This window comes from Pararge aegeria, chromosome 27 (genome assembly GCF_905163445.1).
Source record: "Pararge aegeria chromosome 27, ilParAegt1.1, whole genome shotgun sequence".
Taxonomy (NCBI): domain Eukaryota; kingdom Metazoa; phylum Arthropoda; class Insecta; order Lepidoptera; family Nymphalidae; genus Pararge; species Pararge aegeria.
The window spans coordinates 4248279-4265099 of NC_053206.1; the positions used below are offsets into that span (position 1 = coordinate 4248279).

Here is a 16821-nt window from a genome sequence, read left to right on the forward strand (position 1 = left end):
AAGAATGTTCTGGAATTACTAATAAGGTTACTATAACGGTGTTCTGTTCTTTGCTATTAAATGTCAATGTAATAGTAAAGAACAGAATTTCCAAAGTTAGAATGGGACGCAGAATCTTTCAGAAACCACAGATAATGTACGAAAATATATATATTTAAATTTAGAACAGGATAATTCGATTTTCCATGTATGTATTTGCGTCTATTGTTGTAATATGTTACTTCTAGACGATTTGACGTACCTTATTAATTAAAAGATAACCACAGGACATAGTCAGTTCAGTTTAGAAATGAATAAGGTGAAGATCACGAATGAGAAATAGCGGAAGAGAAGAAAGAACTTCGCTACTTTACAAGCTTCTTTTTTTTTGTTTACTTTGAAAGCAGCGAAATTGAATCGTTAAGGGACTGTACGTCGAAAGGAGTTCCTAGCAGATTTAGAAGGTATCCGTTCTGAAGAAGTAACAGCTTTAAGCAATCATGAAGTCATTTCTCCGAACCCTAGCTTCTAGTACTACATAGTGAAAAAAAAATAGTTTTGATAAGTAATGACTTAATATAATCTGTAATTTAGACAGTAAATTAAAGTAAACTTATAGAAAAGGTACGCATCTACAAACCCTCAGCTGCAACACACGCACGCAATGTGTTTAACGGAATTGTCCGTCTCTTTATTTATGGTAATAATTGACAGACCAAGCGAATGGGCCACCTGATGCTAAGTAGAAAACTACCGCCTATAATCGGAGCTTCGTAGGGCATGCTAGAGAGACGTCGTACATAGGTGGTGAGTACAACACTCTTCATCTCGGAGCATGGCTTTACAGCCACCTTTTGTACTTCATGTTCCTTTTTTTTTGTTTCTTGTATATATTATTGATATGGTATACAAATAAAGTGTTATAATAATAATAATAATGGACAGGGTTAAATTAAAACATACCAGAAAACCCCGTCCTTATAGTTTCTATGATTAAAACTAACAACTTTAGTTCTACGACTTTTCTAAATTTAATATTAATTTGTTGCATACAAAAAAAAAACATGTTATTTCTGTAATGTGGCATTACACTGTGAAACTATACACAGTAGTCGGGTCAGTGACCGCACGATAATAGATTCTCGCGCTGCTGCCGAAGTTACATTACAGAGTAGTTACAAGTAGAGTATCAATGTTATTTTAATATAGAATATTTAATTATTCACAAACTATCGAGTAAAAAAAAGTCATAGAACATAAGTTAATAGTTTTAATGTACACAACTACAGGCCGGTAGCTTTATGGCTTTATGGTGGTAATTATTTAACTTGCACAAAGGAGGTTTTCCACTCACAATCAGGCTGCCCGCCTATTTAAGCTAAATTATTATTCCTTGTGAATCGTTAATTCCCGTGATCGTTGGCTATCCAATTTATTTTTTTAATTTGCTCAAATATATTGATCAGCATAGTAACAAGTTTTCGGTCGAAATATCGAGCCATTGCCGCTGACGTAGGTTGAAATAATTAATTTAAATATTTTACGGATGTTTAAAATTTTTATATAAATTTAACAGCGCATTTATATACTTGGAATTTGATATTGAATAATTTAAAATAATATTATAATTTCAATTTTAACGCGCATTAGTCTACGAAAAAAATCAAAAATAACCTGAAAATAAAGAAATTGTCTTCTGTCTGTTACGCTAAGTCGACGGTATTAGCTCGATATGTAGTGTCGTGTATGTTCAGACGATGCTAAATTAAATATCATGCTATGTAACTGCGCCCACTATCGACACATCCGGCCAGCGTACTCTTAAGCACTCGATCAACATTTTAATAAATATATATTAAAAGAGAATATAAATATATATTTACACATTACACAGCAACATGTTCGCTATAGCATAACTCATTTTTTTTACACAATATCATATGACGTCACTACCTTAACTAGTTTACACTTAACTCAAATGTTAAAGTTAAGTTGAAGTTATAAACTATACACATCACAGCGCGTCAATTAAAGCCACTTTTGTATTTGGTTGCAAGTACGATACGGCAAATTAACCAACTACGGGGGTTCCCAAATAGTAAGCGCGCTTAGATCTCAAGATAACGCCAAGCTAACGCGTCCTGGTGTTTGCGACCAATCACAGCACGCCAATTAAAGCAAATCCTGTGATTGGTTGCAAGTAAGATGCAAATGCGTTTAGCTCCTGCCTCGTCACTTTAACGCCATTGTTGTCAAGCGTTAATCCGTCATTGAATTAAATATTCAACGTCATTAGCTCATAAATAATGCATAAATTTACACTCGTAAGTCAACTAGGAACATGAGACTATCGCAATTTTTGTCATTGGCTATCATTTAAGTCAAATTTGGAATAATGATAGCCAATCAGAAACTCAGAAAGTACTCTAATCCTCAGATTCCTACTGTTATTTTAAATTTATTGCTAACAGACTTACAGCCTATTGTACTAAAATATGAAATACCGGAGGCAAGCCTTTAGGAGAATTGGTTTAAAATTTTGGATTAAAAATTTCTAAAAAGTTTTTACATTATTTTCCTTAATGTCCATAAATAAAGCAATTGTGGCAGTTTGGTTTTGTATTGCATAATATTTATGTGATATTACTCAAATCCCGAAACTAACTTGACTCCTGGATTTCATAAATGGGATTAAAAGACCTCCTCAATATGTAAGAGGATCCATAACGACACAACCTGTACAGTTCCGCTCGGCCTGATGCAGCATACACCAATACGAAACCGGCTATGGAGCCACTCCTACGGGAATTAATCGTCACTGTCCAAACCAATCAGCTCAGCTTGCAATCTCGCGTTCGAGCGACAGCAAAACGTCAAGCAGAGTATTCTGACAGCGAGGCGAAACTGTGGACTCAGTGTCAAAAGTATCACGAACTTCCAAAACGAATTCAATATACCCATCCAAACCACGCTGAAATGCAGCATGGGCACTTTGAGCTCCTGTTGGATTATGCATTCATACAAACGGACTATCGCGTAGGGAGCCCAGCTTAGCCAGAACGTCAGGATGAGCACGAAGCTCATACAGTGGCTTGGGTTCGACAGGTTCTCGGCGAGAGCTGTCGCGTACTCCTTATCGTGAATCGGTACTCCGCTGTGCAGTTTTCTCTTCATAAGGAATATGTAATAATAATTATACACGATCGATATTACGCTGGGGCCTAGTACGAGGATGGCCAAGGTAGCGGTATAAGCGGACGTGGAGCCCCAGTCCAGCATGCAAATGTAAGTTTCCTTGTCGAAATTCGCGTCTTTCTTGTATCCGAGCAATGGCGGGCAGCAAAGCATAGCGGCGGAAATCCAAGTGAACACCATCCAACACTGACTTCGTGTTCGGGTTTGGACCTAAATCAAGGCATAGTGGTTAGCCAACACGATGGGCAATTTTTGAAGGCTTACAAAGTATTTTATCAGCCCCGGACCTAAAATTCTGGGTAACGCCAAAGCTTGATATTGAAACCCGTTTCTTTTAGTATTCAAAACAGAGCTATAGCAAATCATTTATGTTTGTTACAGTAAATTTATAAAGTGGGTAAACAATTAAACTTTGATCAACAACCAATGTTCATGACATTGATTTGGTGGGTAATTTGATATAAATACGACTGCATTATCGATGCATCGCAGTCCTACATGGACTCGAACGATGCAAAGATACCTCCCGGTGTCTTAGTCGTTTACCAGTCAGAAGTGGGATGATACAAAAGTCTAGCCCATGTTGTGACCTTGTTCGATTTGACTGTCAGCTGAAATGACGATTGTTCTTAGTGACCATTGTTTTTCAGACTGAGGCCATCTTTTTCGATTGTCGACTAAACTTTTGGCAAAAGTGGTGATTGTGGTATTAATCATACGGTGTCAGCAATATATTACCTCACTACATAAGGTATTAATTTCTGACTAACTGGAAGTACCGTTAAAACTTAAGTACGATGAAAATGCTTTACAGAAGCTACGTTATTTATAAACCCATGAATTTGGTCAAACCCAGGCCAAAAATCCCGATTAACGCCCCTAGATCCGGAGCTGATTATTACCACGACAACGTCTTTAGTATTTTATAATGCAATATAAATTACTAATCACACTAAAGTCAGGCCAGTGGTAGACGATAAAAAATGTACTTAACAAACGTTTCAATGGCGTGTGAGAGAAAAGGACAGTTTCCTATAACTGCCATTAGTATCTTTGTACACTTGTTAAAACCACGACTCGCTTTTTATGAGTTATTAACTCCCGTTCCCATTAGATCTAAGACAAAAAAAAAACGATATAAAACATTTTAAAATTTTGCGGGCAAAGACGTATAGAAACTGAATTTTCTGTCACACATTAAAGTTTGTTGACATTCTTAGCTGTTTTGCTGACCTTGCTTTAGTTACTTTATAACGATAACATATACAACGGTTGGCAGTAATTAACTTTCGTTGTCGTGATAATCTGTATGTTACAGTGAAAAATTAATATCAGTTAAAACTGTTTAACTATAGGAAATAGTATTCCTACTGTTAATCGTAACAGAAGGGCTACCGAAGCTGAACGCTTTTGGCTTGCATGCTCGGCCCAGACGGAACGTGACAATGAGTCATGCTTTTTGGTGCATGCAACCAGCGTTCATCGATTTATAAGAGGTTTGCATTTCAACAAATACAGAGCTTTGTAAATCCTGACAAGGTATAATATTTTTAACTGGCATTATTTACCTCTTTGTCTAGCTTGAATTATTTCGAACTAGAAATGAGATTTCACTGTAACAGATGACACATACTTAATATATAAAAGTCTTAACTTGAATATTATACAAACGCTACTGGTATTGCATTTTTATATGATGCTAATAAATATTATCTTTTCATGTCTCCAACATATATCTATATCTATGTAATTTACCTTATACATAAGAAACAGTAAAGGATAATATTCTTCCGCATTATAGTAAAAGGGAATGCTTAAGTAGGGTTTGTACTGATACTCATTTTATCATTATATTTCACTCTACCCCACAATTGAACAATTCCGTAACTTGCTAACATTGGCCTAATGAAGAAGAGTGAAACCCTAAAAAACTAGTGCCCCGTCTCACATTTTCGGTGTTTGCGTTTATGTAAAGTCGATTCTTTATTTTTAAGAAAAATCCGCGACTAAGTAATTCTTTTACTGTAACTTTAAATGGTGGTGGTTTTAGATATTGTATTCGAGTAGTTTTCTTATTGGCTAAGAAGACCAACCGGTGTGGTGATGTTGTAAGTTTGCGTTCCCTACGCTACCAATTACAGGGCTTTTTCTAAAATAACGGATCATGATTGGTCGCGCGGTCTGGCATTGTACGTCACGAAAATTAATATGTTTATAAGAAACGTTAATAGAAACACTTATTAATAATTATGTATGCTATTTAATTGTCTACTAATATTTATGTATCTACCATTATTATCTATTCTAAATTGTATATTGCTGAAAGAGTCTTTTGCTGTCAAGGATGTCGTAAAACGTCAATATTAACAATTATTATTTTTTAGTTCCTTTCGCTCGCTGATTTCTGGTCGACTGTATTAATAATAAGTTATTTCGATTTATGTGTAGTTTGTTTTGGTTTTCTGATGTTCTACAAGACGAATTTATAAAGCTACTGTGAGTATACCTTGTTCCTTATTTTTTTCTTCAAAGGCACTTGTTCATTAGCTTATAAAATATAAATAATAGCTTCTCCAACGTAATGTACTTTGTAGCATTAAGTTGGGGAGCACAGATACTTCTGGTTAAGAATACGCCACTCCCAAAAGATCCACTCGTTTTGCCGTTGTGTTGACAAAGTAGACGCTCCAAAAACTCTAGATGTTCTCAAGACAACCCAACAGGGTACGGCCGATACCCAATATCCATCTAAGAAATAAAATGGCATCTATGCCTTGTGTTTTAGCAACTGATACTAAAAGTATAAAAGTCGTTAAACTTACTTAAATCTATGTTAAATACACGTTATATGTTCACTATGCGATTAATAAAATTCCATTAAATATTTGAATCGCAAAAAAAGTATGCAAGTGTGCACAAATCAAACTTTAACATTCACATTTCAACTTTAATGTCTTGCTTGGCTTCAGCTTCAGCGTATAGCATAGCAATAGCAGTTAACATGCTAAGAGACGAGAATTCGCAGGCTAATGAAATTAACGAAAAATAGCATCATTAATTATAACCGTTAAGCAAACGCGCTAATTTATCTATACAGAGTTTTTCCAAATAGGTTTAATTTGTTTACAATAATTTTGATTATAATTTTATATTATTTGCTTTAGAATTTTGAATAAAGATATAATATAATAAAAGGATATATTATATTCTTTCATACATAACTACTAAACGTGCAACTCAAGTAATTTTTTGAAAAATAATATCAATGCTAGTTTATAATGTTTTTAAATCTCCGATATTTCTCAACCTGATTCTATTGAGCGAGGTGCCATCGCACGGCACGTAATTTTTAATTTCCGGAAGTCGTGACGATTTAAGAATTCCCATACCAATGAATTCAACATTCTAATTCGAATTCCCATTCTGATCCTGATTCCATTTTACTAGGTTACACTTCTGGGGGTACGTAAGAAATAATTTAACTTTTTATGTTGGATACCTTGTATTTTCGTTATATTAAGTTTCATTATTAAAGCTTCAATCGTTTCCAAATTAAATAGATGTAAGATACAAAAAGATAGACAGAGGTATGTCTATCTATTTATCCTTATTTCATATAGGAACCCTAGAAATCAGCTTTCATTATGAAAGCAGTAAAAGCAAGCTTTAATTATGAAATAAATTTCTTCACGAAATCAATTGAAATTGCTTTCACCATGAAAGGACAGACAATTTTGAATCATCACGAAAGTAATAAAAACTGGTTTTCATCACACAGTAATAATTATAAACATGCTCTCGTCAAATAGAGCTTTAATTAACAATTAAAACGAGCTTTCATCGTGAAAGCAATAAAAACAGGCTTTTATCATGAATTTCATCGTGAAAGACACAAAAACTTTCATGATGAAAGAAATAGAGAATGATCTCTCATCATCATGAAAGACACAAAAACTTTCATGATGAAAGAAATAGAAAATGATCTCTCATCATCATGAAAGTAATTATAACGAGCTTTCATAATAGTGAGTGTTAAAAAAATGATAATTTAACGTGATAGAATTAGTATTTAATTTGTGCTTGTGGTGCTAAATGTGACATTCTGGCTCTAAATGACATAGATCTGAAAAAAGTCATCTCTAAAGTTCTAATAAGTAGAAAGAATGTTAGGTATTCACTTCATGCGACGCTATAGTAAGAGTAAAAATTAATAAAAAGTCATGAGTCTAATCAGAGTTTTTAACTATGTTACATGCAAGTAAAGGGAAATGCAGTTCATGACAAGTACATCGAATCTCTCCATCAATTTAACCAATTTATTGATGTTCGTTCAACTGACGCGCCGTTAAATTTTACGGCAGTTTTGACAGTTGCTTAATGACAGATGTAGCTATGATATGGGGGGGGGGATATGTCACGACAGTTTCGCCTCGTGTTATGAGTATCTGAAGACGTACACAAAGGATCTAAAGCTTTAGCAACTAAACTAGATTTTATGGAAGAGATAAAAAATGTTGCGTTATACCCCTCCAGTGGGTACAGAACGGAGTGATACTTCTTTGGCCTTTCATACAGAGTTAACGTAATGTTACACATAATACAGTTGTTACCACCTCTACTCTTCCGGTAGGTATTGCGGTATTGTTAAGTTAATGTCCAATGCTTGGAAGGATCTGTTAGAATTTCCAAACTCCACTTTGTTGCTCTGAATCCCTGGTACTTTTCCTTTATTTTACCGTTGTTTTCCGAAACGCAAGTATCCCTTAATTTTTTTTGGGGCGCGCTTGCCTAGAAAATGCCTATTCACTCAAGCCTAGAAAGCATCCCAGTTGTATGCATCAGGAAACACCGAATCTACTGCTAATCATACAATCAATCATCAAGTCAACTATTTAAGGAGAGCACTGCCATTTATACGAATATATATCAATAATTATATTTACTTTGTACGCACAAAAAAAAACATTGTTAATAACATAAATCATTGAGCTTTTTTCTGTAGTTTATGAATTATGAATATCGCTACATAAATACAAAAAAAAGAAAAATTTCATACAAAAATCGGTCATTTCCCTATCAGGGAGCTCAAAGAAGTATCACTCGATCAAATATGAACTAATTAAAAACGGATCCAAGCTATTCTCAAAGAAGAATTATTAATTAAAAAGAAGGTAAAACTATATTATGAAAATTAAGCTTAATTTGCTATAGTCCGCGAAAAGCAGGAGAATCTGTATGGTGAAATTTATAATTTCTTCAATCCTTATACTCCACACCAAACAGATCTTCGGCAATGTTACTCTACGCGCGTTTCGCTCCGAAACCGGAGCATCCTCAGGAGATGTTGACTTTACAATGAATAATTGTTAAGTCTTAACGAAGATATGTTCGGTGTGGAGTATAAGGATTGAAGAAATTATAAATTACACAATACAGATTCTCCTGCTTTTCTTGGACTATAGCAAATTAAGCTTAATTGTCATAATATATAATAGATTTCGGCAAAGTAACGCCCGCTTCTATCCAATAGGTAAAACTATATAAAGTGATTAATTGAAATTACCGAAGACTGTTCATTAAACTTTTAGTTGGTTTTGATGGAGAACTGATGTTAGCCGCCCTGAACGAAATCCTGAAGTCAGTAGAACCAGAGCGTCCGATTCGTGGTGGGGGAATAATAAAGAAAAGGATAGCTACCGTCTTACTGACCGTCTCATATCGGAGAGGTTTTCTCACGGCCAAGTAACGGTCGACGGATATCCACATAAAGGTGTATACCGACACACACCACAGCGTCACTTCTATGTAACCAGCGAGACGGCACATGAAGTTTCCGAACATCCAGCGACCGGTGAGCGCTGGGTATACGGAAAGTGGTACCACGAAGAGGCCGCATAGCAGGTCAGCGACCGCCAGTGACAGCAAATAGTAGTTTATCACCTCGTGGGACAGGCCTGGAACAAAGTACCATTTGAGTATCTAAGGATTTAATCTAAGATTTTCATGGTTCCAACATACGACGGCCGATTGGCGCAGTGGGCAGCGACCCTGCTTTCTGAGAAATGTTTCTGTGATGAACATGAATGTTTCTCAGTGTCTGGGTTTTTATCTGTATTTTATAAGTATTTATGTTTATTTTTTTTTTAATTTAAAATGCATATAAATTTTTTTCGGAACCGACAGTATTTAGATCTGTGACTCTCTGGCAATCGCGGCCTGAGCGCTTTTTCCAATTAAGCTACGGCTCTCCTACCGTCGATTCCGAAATTAGAATATGCCTTTCACATCACCCTTATAGCGACTGTAGCGTCATCTAGTAAGAAACGTTGCAGTTTCGATCTACTTTTTCAAAGGTCCATATTACAATGAGAAACGTTTGAAACAAGAGATGACACATTGCTTTTTTTTTTTAAAAGGCAATATGTCATCTCTTGTTCCTCCAAGTGTAGGTAAAAACACTAATTAAAATTATAATAATTATTTATGTATATTATTCATAAAATTATTCATCAGTCATCTTAGTACCCATAACACAAGCTACGCTTACTTTGGGGCTAGGTGTCGATGTGCGTATTGTCGTAGTATATATATATTTTTTTATTGTTTTAAATAGTAATGAAGCGCCCCTTTCTCTCAAGAATCTTCTTGTTTTTTTTTTTTTTATTATTTGTTTAAACAACGTGTAAATGAAAACCGAAATAATAGTTCACAGGATTTAGAGGTACATTAGGTACTGCCTCAGAGAATTGTCTTTGAAACCGAAATACTTACAGTTTTTGAGTAAACCACTGCCATAGTTTTTACTTACATGAAAAAATTAAAATCCTGTCATTATATTAGGTACGTGTCGCGTAGCGCTACTATGCGCGATGATTTTATCTACAATAGGGTTGACATAAGTAAAAACTTAGTATTCTTTGAAATCGTTTGTATGGAAAAATAAATATGCTTCTTTACATTTAATATTTTTACAGGGTGATTCCTTATAAAATGCTTCCTTCAATATTATTTCGTTATTCTGTTAAACGTTGTATACACATAAAAGTTTTAATAAATTTATATACATAGACAGACAGACAGACGGACATACAGGCAGACAGGCTGAAGGTTTTCCATCTTGCCGTAACAATTTTCACTGTGAGTGGTGATATCAAAAAAAAATTACCCGGCTAAGTTTGTTGTGGGCTCTTCTTAGACCAGGGCGCGTTTGGAACACTTGTAGCTTTAGGTTTAAGTTGGCGAACGAAGTTATCACCATCCCCTTACAATTATATGAACATATATGTATGAACGCTTCATAAGTGCCTGTGATAGGAAAATAAAAAAAAAAAATATAAAGAAATTTTGATTTTTTTTATTTTGAACTAGCGTACTCAGCCCGCTTCGCCGGGCTAGATTTTGCTTTATTTTATTTAAACAATAAACTTACATCATTAAATTTTTAATTTAAGTCTCATAATATATTAGATCATTTATTTCTCTCCGTATTCATTCTCTTCTCGAGCGGGTGAAGATTATTATCTACACCCATGTACACCCAACAATAGAATATCATCATAGTAAATAAAAGCTGTATTTGACAGTTCAAAAATAGGAGTGCTCCGATCGTCACCAAACTTTACAGGATTACTCGCCAGGTCAATCCGGAGATTCCCTGAAAGTTTCATTGAAATCGGTCCAGCCGTTTCGGAGCCTATACAGAACATACCCACACACTTTCTCTTTTATATATATAGAAGATAGATAGATAGATGGAACATTGTTACATATGTTTTTTATAAATTTAAAATGCATGTAAAAAATTTCGGAACCGACAGGATTTGAACCTGCGACTCTCTGGCAATAGCGGCCTGAGCGTTTTTTCCAATTAAGCTACGGCTCTCCTACCGTCGATGCCGAAATTAGTATAGGCCTTTTACATCAGTTTTTATATGCATTTTAAATTTATAAAATTGATAATTCCTCCAAGTGTAGGTAAAAACACTAATAAAAATAATAAAATTATTTCATATGCTTCACGTATGTAACATGTATATACAGATAAAATAACAATATACCTTTGAAGTTCAGATAAGCGGCAATGATGAGGAGGTTGGATGCCACGATGGCGATGCCCATGACTCCGATAATCGCTGCTTGGGTGAGGGACTCGAAGTTGGCGAAAGGGCTGTCAGCCACGATCGTTTCGCTCCCCCCACCATCGCGCGCGGTCAATATCCGGGCTGGCATTGTCCTGGAACGTTCGCATCGAGGATAATTAAAAATCAGCGTTGTAGTATTCCTTGGCATTTACTGCCATGGTGCTGCGGCACAGAGCTGAGTAGGTAAAAAAAAAAATTTTTGACTTTGACTTTGACTTTTGACTTTATCAGAGTGTTACGCCTGAATTGTTACCTCTAGAAACATTAGCAATTTGGTTGCGCCAAGTTATAATTAAGTCTTAAATAATAATTTAAAATTTCATTGGTGTTCCTATTCTCCCATATCCAACCTAAAACAGCACTGAACGATTCTCCGTGAAGAGACTGGCGCCCTCATACGCCTCAAAAACACTAGAACGCAGAGCTGTCACTTAAATTAACGGAAGCAAACGATTAAGACGTTTGCGGACTACTTGCTTTCCGATTGCGAAAAGTAACGGGCAATACGAGTTTACTGGCTGCCTGAAAATAAGCCATAAAATATCATAATATACCTTAGAAGTTTCAATGAGATCCTTTTAAGCATAATTCCTATATTTATGTGTGTGCCGAAATATAACATAAGTGGTGGTGTTCGAGAAGAGAGGACTTCGTGAGGAATATTTGGATCAACGGACGGCGTGCTCCTACCCATGAAAAATAAGGTCAAGTAAGTGCTGTCTTCCTTGTGCTCTGATTCCTTTGTATCTTTCTTTTGTACACCAATTTACCGCAAAAAATACAGTCCACTCATTCGAAATAAAAATCTTAAATAACTTAATATAACTTGGCGCATACAAGAAGAACAAAATGTTTTTCCTGTCATCCTGTGTAACTTCGACTTATTGCGTTCTGTTACTCGTTGTTTTGAGATTAAATAATGTTGCAAAGTAGCCTATACCCATTTACAGGATGCAAAGTATGTGTGTTTTCAATTTTGTTAAGATCGTTTTAGTAGTGGTGCTCACTACAGCAAATATAAGAATGTACGAATTATGTTTTGCTACTACTACCAACGTGCCTTTGCAGTGTTTAATTTCATGAGCATAACGGATCGCAAACTTCTTCTACTTTACCAGCAAAATTGTGGCGTGTAAAAATATATTATTCGCTGAATATTTGGCACGTAAAATACGAGCCTGCCTGCGATAGGCTGTACTCGCGTCGAGTGAAGCTAAAAATAGACTGGATATTGTGTCGAAATCTACTCGAACGTGTACCTGAGGTAAGAGGGAACGTTTACCACAACGAAGCAACTATAATAGAAGAAAAAATATATAAATAATTATATATTTTTTTTTCTTTTTCTCCGTCCTCTTTTAGTATGTTGTAATTTATTTATTTATTGTGGTTAATAAATATTTTTATTTTTATTATTATTATTATAAAACCGTATGGTATGGTAGTCATCATTGGCGTGCACAGGGTTTTTGATCAGGGTATGATGCATGAAGAAGGAATGAATGAATGAATACACTTTTATTGTACACCACAGAGAAAATTTACAGAGATACAAATACAACAGCACAATAAGGTAGAACGTACAATTTGGCGGCCTTATCGCTAAATAGCGATCTCTTCCAGGCAACCAAAGGCTATACGAAACGAGTAGGTGGTACAACAAACATTAGTGAAACATTAGGATTTTAAACTAAATTAACATAAAATTAAAATATAACATAGTACATATTAAACATGACAATTGTACATATTAAACATGACAAAACAGGCAGTTGGCCCTTGTACCTTGGCCAACGAATTAGTTTGGCCATCCAAAGTGGCAATGCTGCCAGCATTTTAGGAACTGTGCCTCGCTGCGGTGGTTTCGAGGACGTTTTAGATTTTATTTAGTTTTAAATAGTTTATTTTAGGTTATATGTATTTACAAAAAAAATATTTTAAAGAATTTATCTAATCGTTATTTTAATTCTAAAACATCGCATTAATTTTTAAGTATGGTGTTATATTATGTTTTAAACATGACATATTAAAGATATAAGGAAGATAAAATGGAAAAATACTTCGTACTTATGAGTTATATAAAAATTTTAGGGTAGGCAGACCTTTTGCGCATGTATGAAGTGCACGCCACTGGTAGTCATACCCCTAATCGGTTTCTACGCGACATCGCACCGGAACACTAAATCGCTTAGCGGCACGTCTTTGTCGGAAGGGTGGTAACTAGCCACGGCCAAAGCCTCCCACCAGACCAGACTAGAGAAAATTAAGACATTATTTTTTTGCCAGCAAGTGGGCCACCTTATGGTAAGTGATCACGGCCGCCCATAAACATCTGCAGCACTAGAGGAGCCACCGATGCGTTGCCGGCTTTCAAGGAATTTGTTTATCCGCCCCTTGAATATCCCTAGATTGTATTTTTGAGGAAACACATCAGATGGGAGATTGTTCCATAATTTGCAAGTGCGCGGTAGAAATGATCTGGTATTTCGAACAGTAGAAGAATACCAGGCATCCAGATGATGAGGGTGGAATTTATTTCTACCGCGTGAGGTGCGGTCAGAGAACAGGGAAGGAGGTATCAACGCAAACAACTCTTCGGCACATTCTCCATTATAGAGTCGATAGAACACACAAAGGGAGCTAACATCTCTTCGGTGCCCCAGGGACTCCAAACTGCAAGTCAATTTGGGATTGTCAACAAGTCGAACTGCCCCCTTTTGTATCCGATGAAATGGAAGGAGTTGGTAAAGAGGTGCCCCAGCCAACATTATAAATTCCTAAATTACTTGAATTCACAGCGCTCATAGTAGCCCTAGGGCGGTCGTCAAAAGTGATGGATATGGAATACTTAGTGTAATATTATTTAAGATTTAAAAGTGTAATATTGCACTCGCTTACCCTATTTATGTCGTTCCAGGTCCTTGGTATTAGGTACAGCCGATGCCCTGGCAAGCAGGGGCTTGCGCTGAAATAAAAAAAAAAAAAACAATTTATATGTGATTGGAACTCTCTTCGGTTTATAGTTAAGACCTGTCATAAAAGGGTTTGATAAAACGATGCGCACTTAAACGCGACCTAAAAAAACCATATTACATAAAAAGTCACCCTTTAAAAATATAAAATGAAAGAAGCATATTTATATAAAATATATAGATAACTAAATGAAGTTGCAATTAATTCCTTTGCCCTAAGGCTACGATGCAATTTAAAAACAATATAAAATAAAAATTGTCCTGGACATTGTCTGTGGTAAGTAAAAAGTACGCTATCTTTTCTCAAAATTAACAATTTGAAATTTGAATTTCATGTTGTGTGTGACTATTCAACAATTCACGGAATGAAATAGATCTTTGTAACAAAAAAACAGGTTTTCACTTTTCACGTACCTAACACCCACTCGGATATTCCCGGGATTAAATAATAATTCTAATCCGGTAGAATAAAACGTCGACGGTTTTTAAAATACTTAAACGTTATAAAAATCATATTTTTTATCAAAACAACTTGCGGTTAACTTACTATTTATTCGTTCTTTAACACGCTTATGTCAGTTTAACGTTTTCATTTGTTTTGAGTTCACGAAAAATACACCTACCCGGTTTTTATACATCGGAAGAAAAAGAAACCTTAACAATTTTAAAAGAGGCAAAATCAATATGTTAGTGAAACTACCTTTGCCTGTACGTTTATTTAAAAACAAAAAAGGGACCTTCAGACTGCCAAATGGGCAAAAAAAACTGTGGACGGTATAAGTTCGAGTGGGATTTCAAAATTACAGGAATCCAGATCAAAGAGGTTGAAATAAAAATGGCGGGAATAAAATGTACAGAGGAGTACCAACCGTAGTGGCAAGTGTCAACTGTCAAGAAGAAGGAAAAATTATTACATTATTTTTATATACAAAAGTTCTAATAGTTTGATGTTTGAGCTTTAAAACCATTGAACGCTGCAAGATACAAATAAGGGGATTCTTTCATTTGTAAGAATACAAAAAGGTTTTCTTACAAATAAAAAAACCTCCTTTGGTTTTTTTTTTTGTGAATTGTTTTAAAACACTAAATAATGGACAGGTTACACAAACATAAAGTCATGTTGTTTTTTTTAATACGTAAAAATCAGTCATTAAACGTAACACTCAACAAACGTAACCCTCAACAAATTTCCCGGGATTATAATTCGGAAGAACAAGTAAAACAAGTAATCGATTTTAAAAGAGTTGGTAGGTATAAGTAAATAAGAATTTTATAAAAGTGCGATGTTTTTTTTTAAAATTTTACTCTCATTAAATTCATGTAACACGAGCAAAAGTTGTAGGAAACACAATATGCCTTTCCGATTTATTTCCCCCACGCGTCCCTGTGATTTATATAAAAACGAACAACAAAATACTAAGCTAATTTGCTAAGCCTGTCTTCATAACCATAAGAATTATTCATTTAACAAAATAAGACTACTTATACAAGAATAGGTACAAAGAAAAAGGTGTCGTAATTTTTTTTTCTGGTCATATATTCACAAGTAAATATGGCAGCAAGCACCAATCTATGACACTTTATTTCCATTTCAATAAGCAAAAGTAGTTCATACAAATTTTATAACTTGTAAAACACAAAGTCACCGAGATTCGAAACCATTTTCGCTTCCCGTAACAAACAACAAATAAATATGGCTGAAAGCATTGATTTTCTATTTTTTTTTCGACAGTAACTACCTGGTTTTGTACCTAAAACAGTAGAACAAAACACTGACCATTTTCAAAAGAATCGATGGTATGAAAATACGCCGTGATTTATTGAAATCGATAAAATCACATACCTACCTATTTACGAATTTGAGGTGGAAAGTATTGCGTGATGGTAGATTCTTATACGAGAAGTATTTTTATATTATATCCCGTGATTTTTATGTTAAAAAAATTGAAACAGACCGCTTCAAAAGCTAAAACTAGAATACAAAACTGTCGCTGTGATTTGTTAGCGGTAAAATCAATTAGAACGCACGCTACTTTATTTATTTGTCACACGAATATGACAGCAAAGATTCTTATATTTGAACACCGTTATACTATAAATCCGTCATTTATATGTTAGAAAAGTGGGTAGCAAGAACACTGACCGATTTTGACCCCCTTCCGAGTGCAGCGATACATTTGCGAGCGACTGCCGGCTTCCATTAGGCGACTGCCGTGGCGGGGGTAGCACTGGTGGAGATTACCCCAAAGGTTGTTTTTACGCAGGGGTAGGCGCGCGCCGCTCGGCTAATATCCCTAGTACAAGATTTCCTACGTACAATCCGATATCGTTTTCACATAACTGGCTACAAACCGTCACAGCAAAATTGACCTTATCTTACTAGATTAAGAGTCGCAAATCTTTTATCCTAATTTTAAAATTCCAAGCGAGATTTGCTCGCTCGCGATCGAAGAGTCGTTTTACCATATCAAACTCTGTATCATCAAATTAAATTGGACTTAATTTCATTCGGTTTAGAGTCGCTAATCCTGTAC

At 35.3% G+C, this 16821-nt stretch overlaps 1 protein-coding gene across 4 annotated transcripts; it reads right to left on the bottom strand.

Annotated features, from left to right (window-relative positions):
- Window positions 1-309: 309 nt before the first annotated feature.
- Window positions 310-14920, bottom strand: LOC120635618 (G-protein coupled receptor 52). 4 transcript variants are annotated; one of them, XM_039906641.1, is made up of 5 exons: window positions 14835-14920; window positions 14214-14280; window positions 11232-11407; window positions 8872-9128; window positions 310-3384 (listed from the first exon to the last, which is right to left on the bottom strand). In XM_039906641.1, the coding sequence occupies exons 3-5, from the start codon at window positions 11401-11403 to the stop codon at window positions 2788-2790; spliced, it is 1026 nt and encodes a 341-aa protein (XP_039762575.1). In that variant the 5' UTR covers window positions 11404-11407; window positions 14214-14280; window positions 14835-14920; the 3' UTR covers window positions 310-2787. The 4 variants fall into 4 exon arrangements, with proteins under 4 accessions (XP_039762575.1, XP_039762576.1, XP_039762573.1 ...); XM_039906642.1 differs by lacking the exon at window positions 14835-14920 and adding an exon at window positions 14702-14821 and having other exon boundaries at window positions 8884-9128; XM_039906639.1 differs by lacking the exon at window positions 14835-14920 and adding an exon at window positions 14702-14821.
- Between the last annotated feature and the right edge of the window lie 1901 nt (window positions 14921-16821).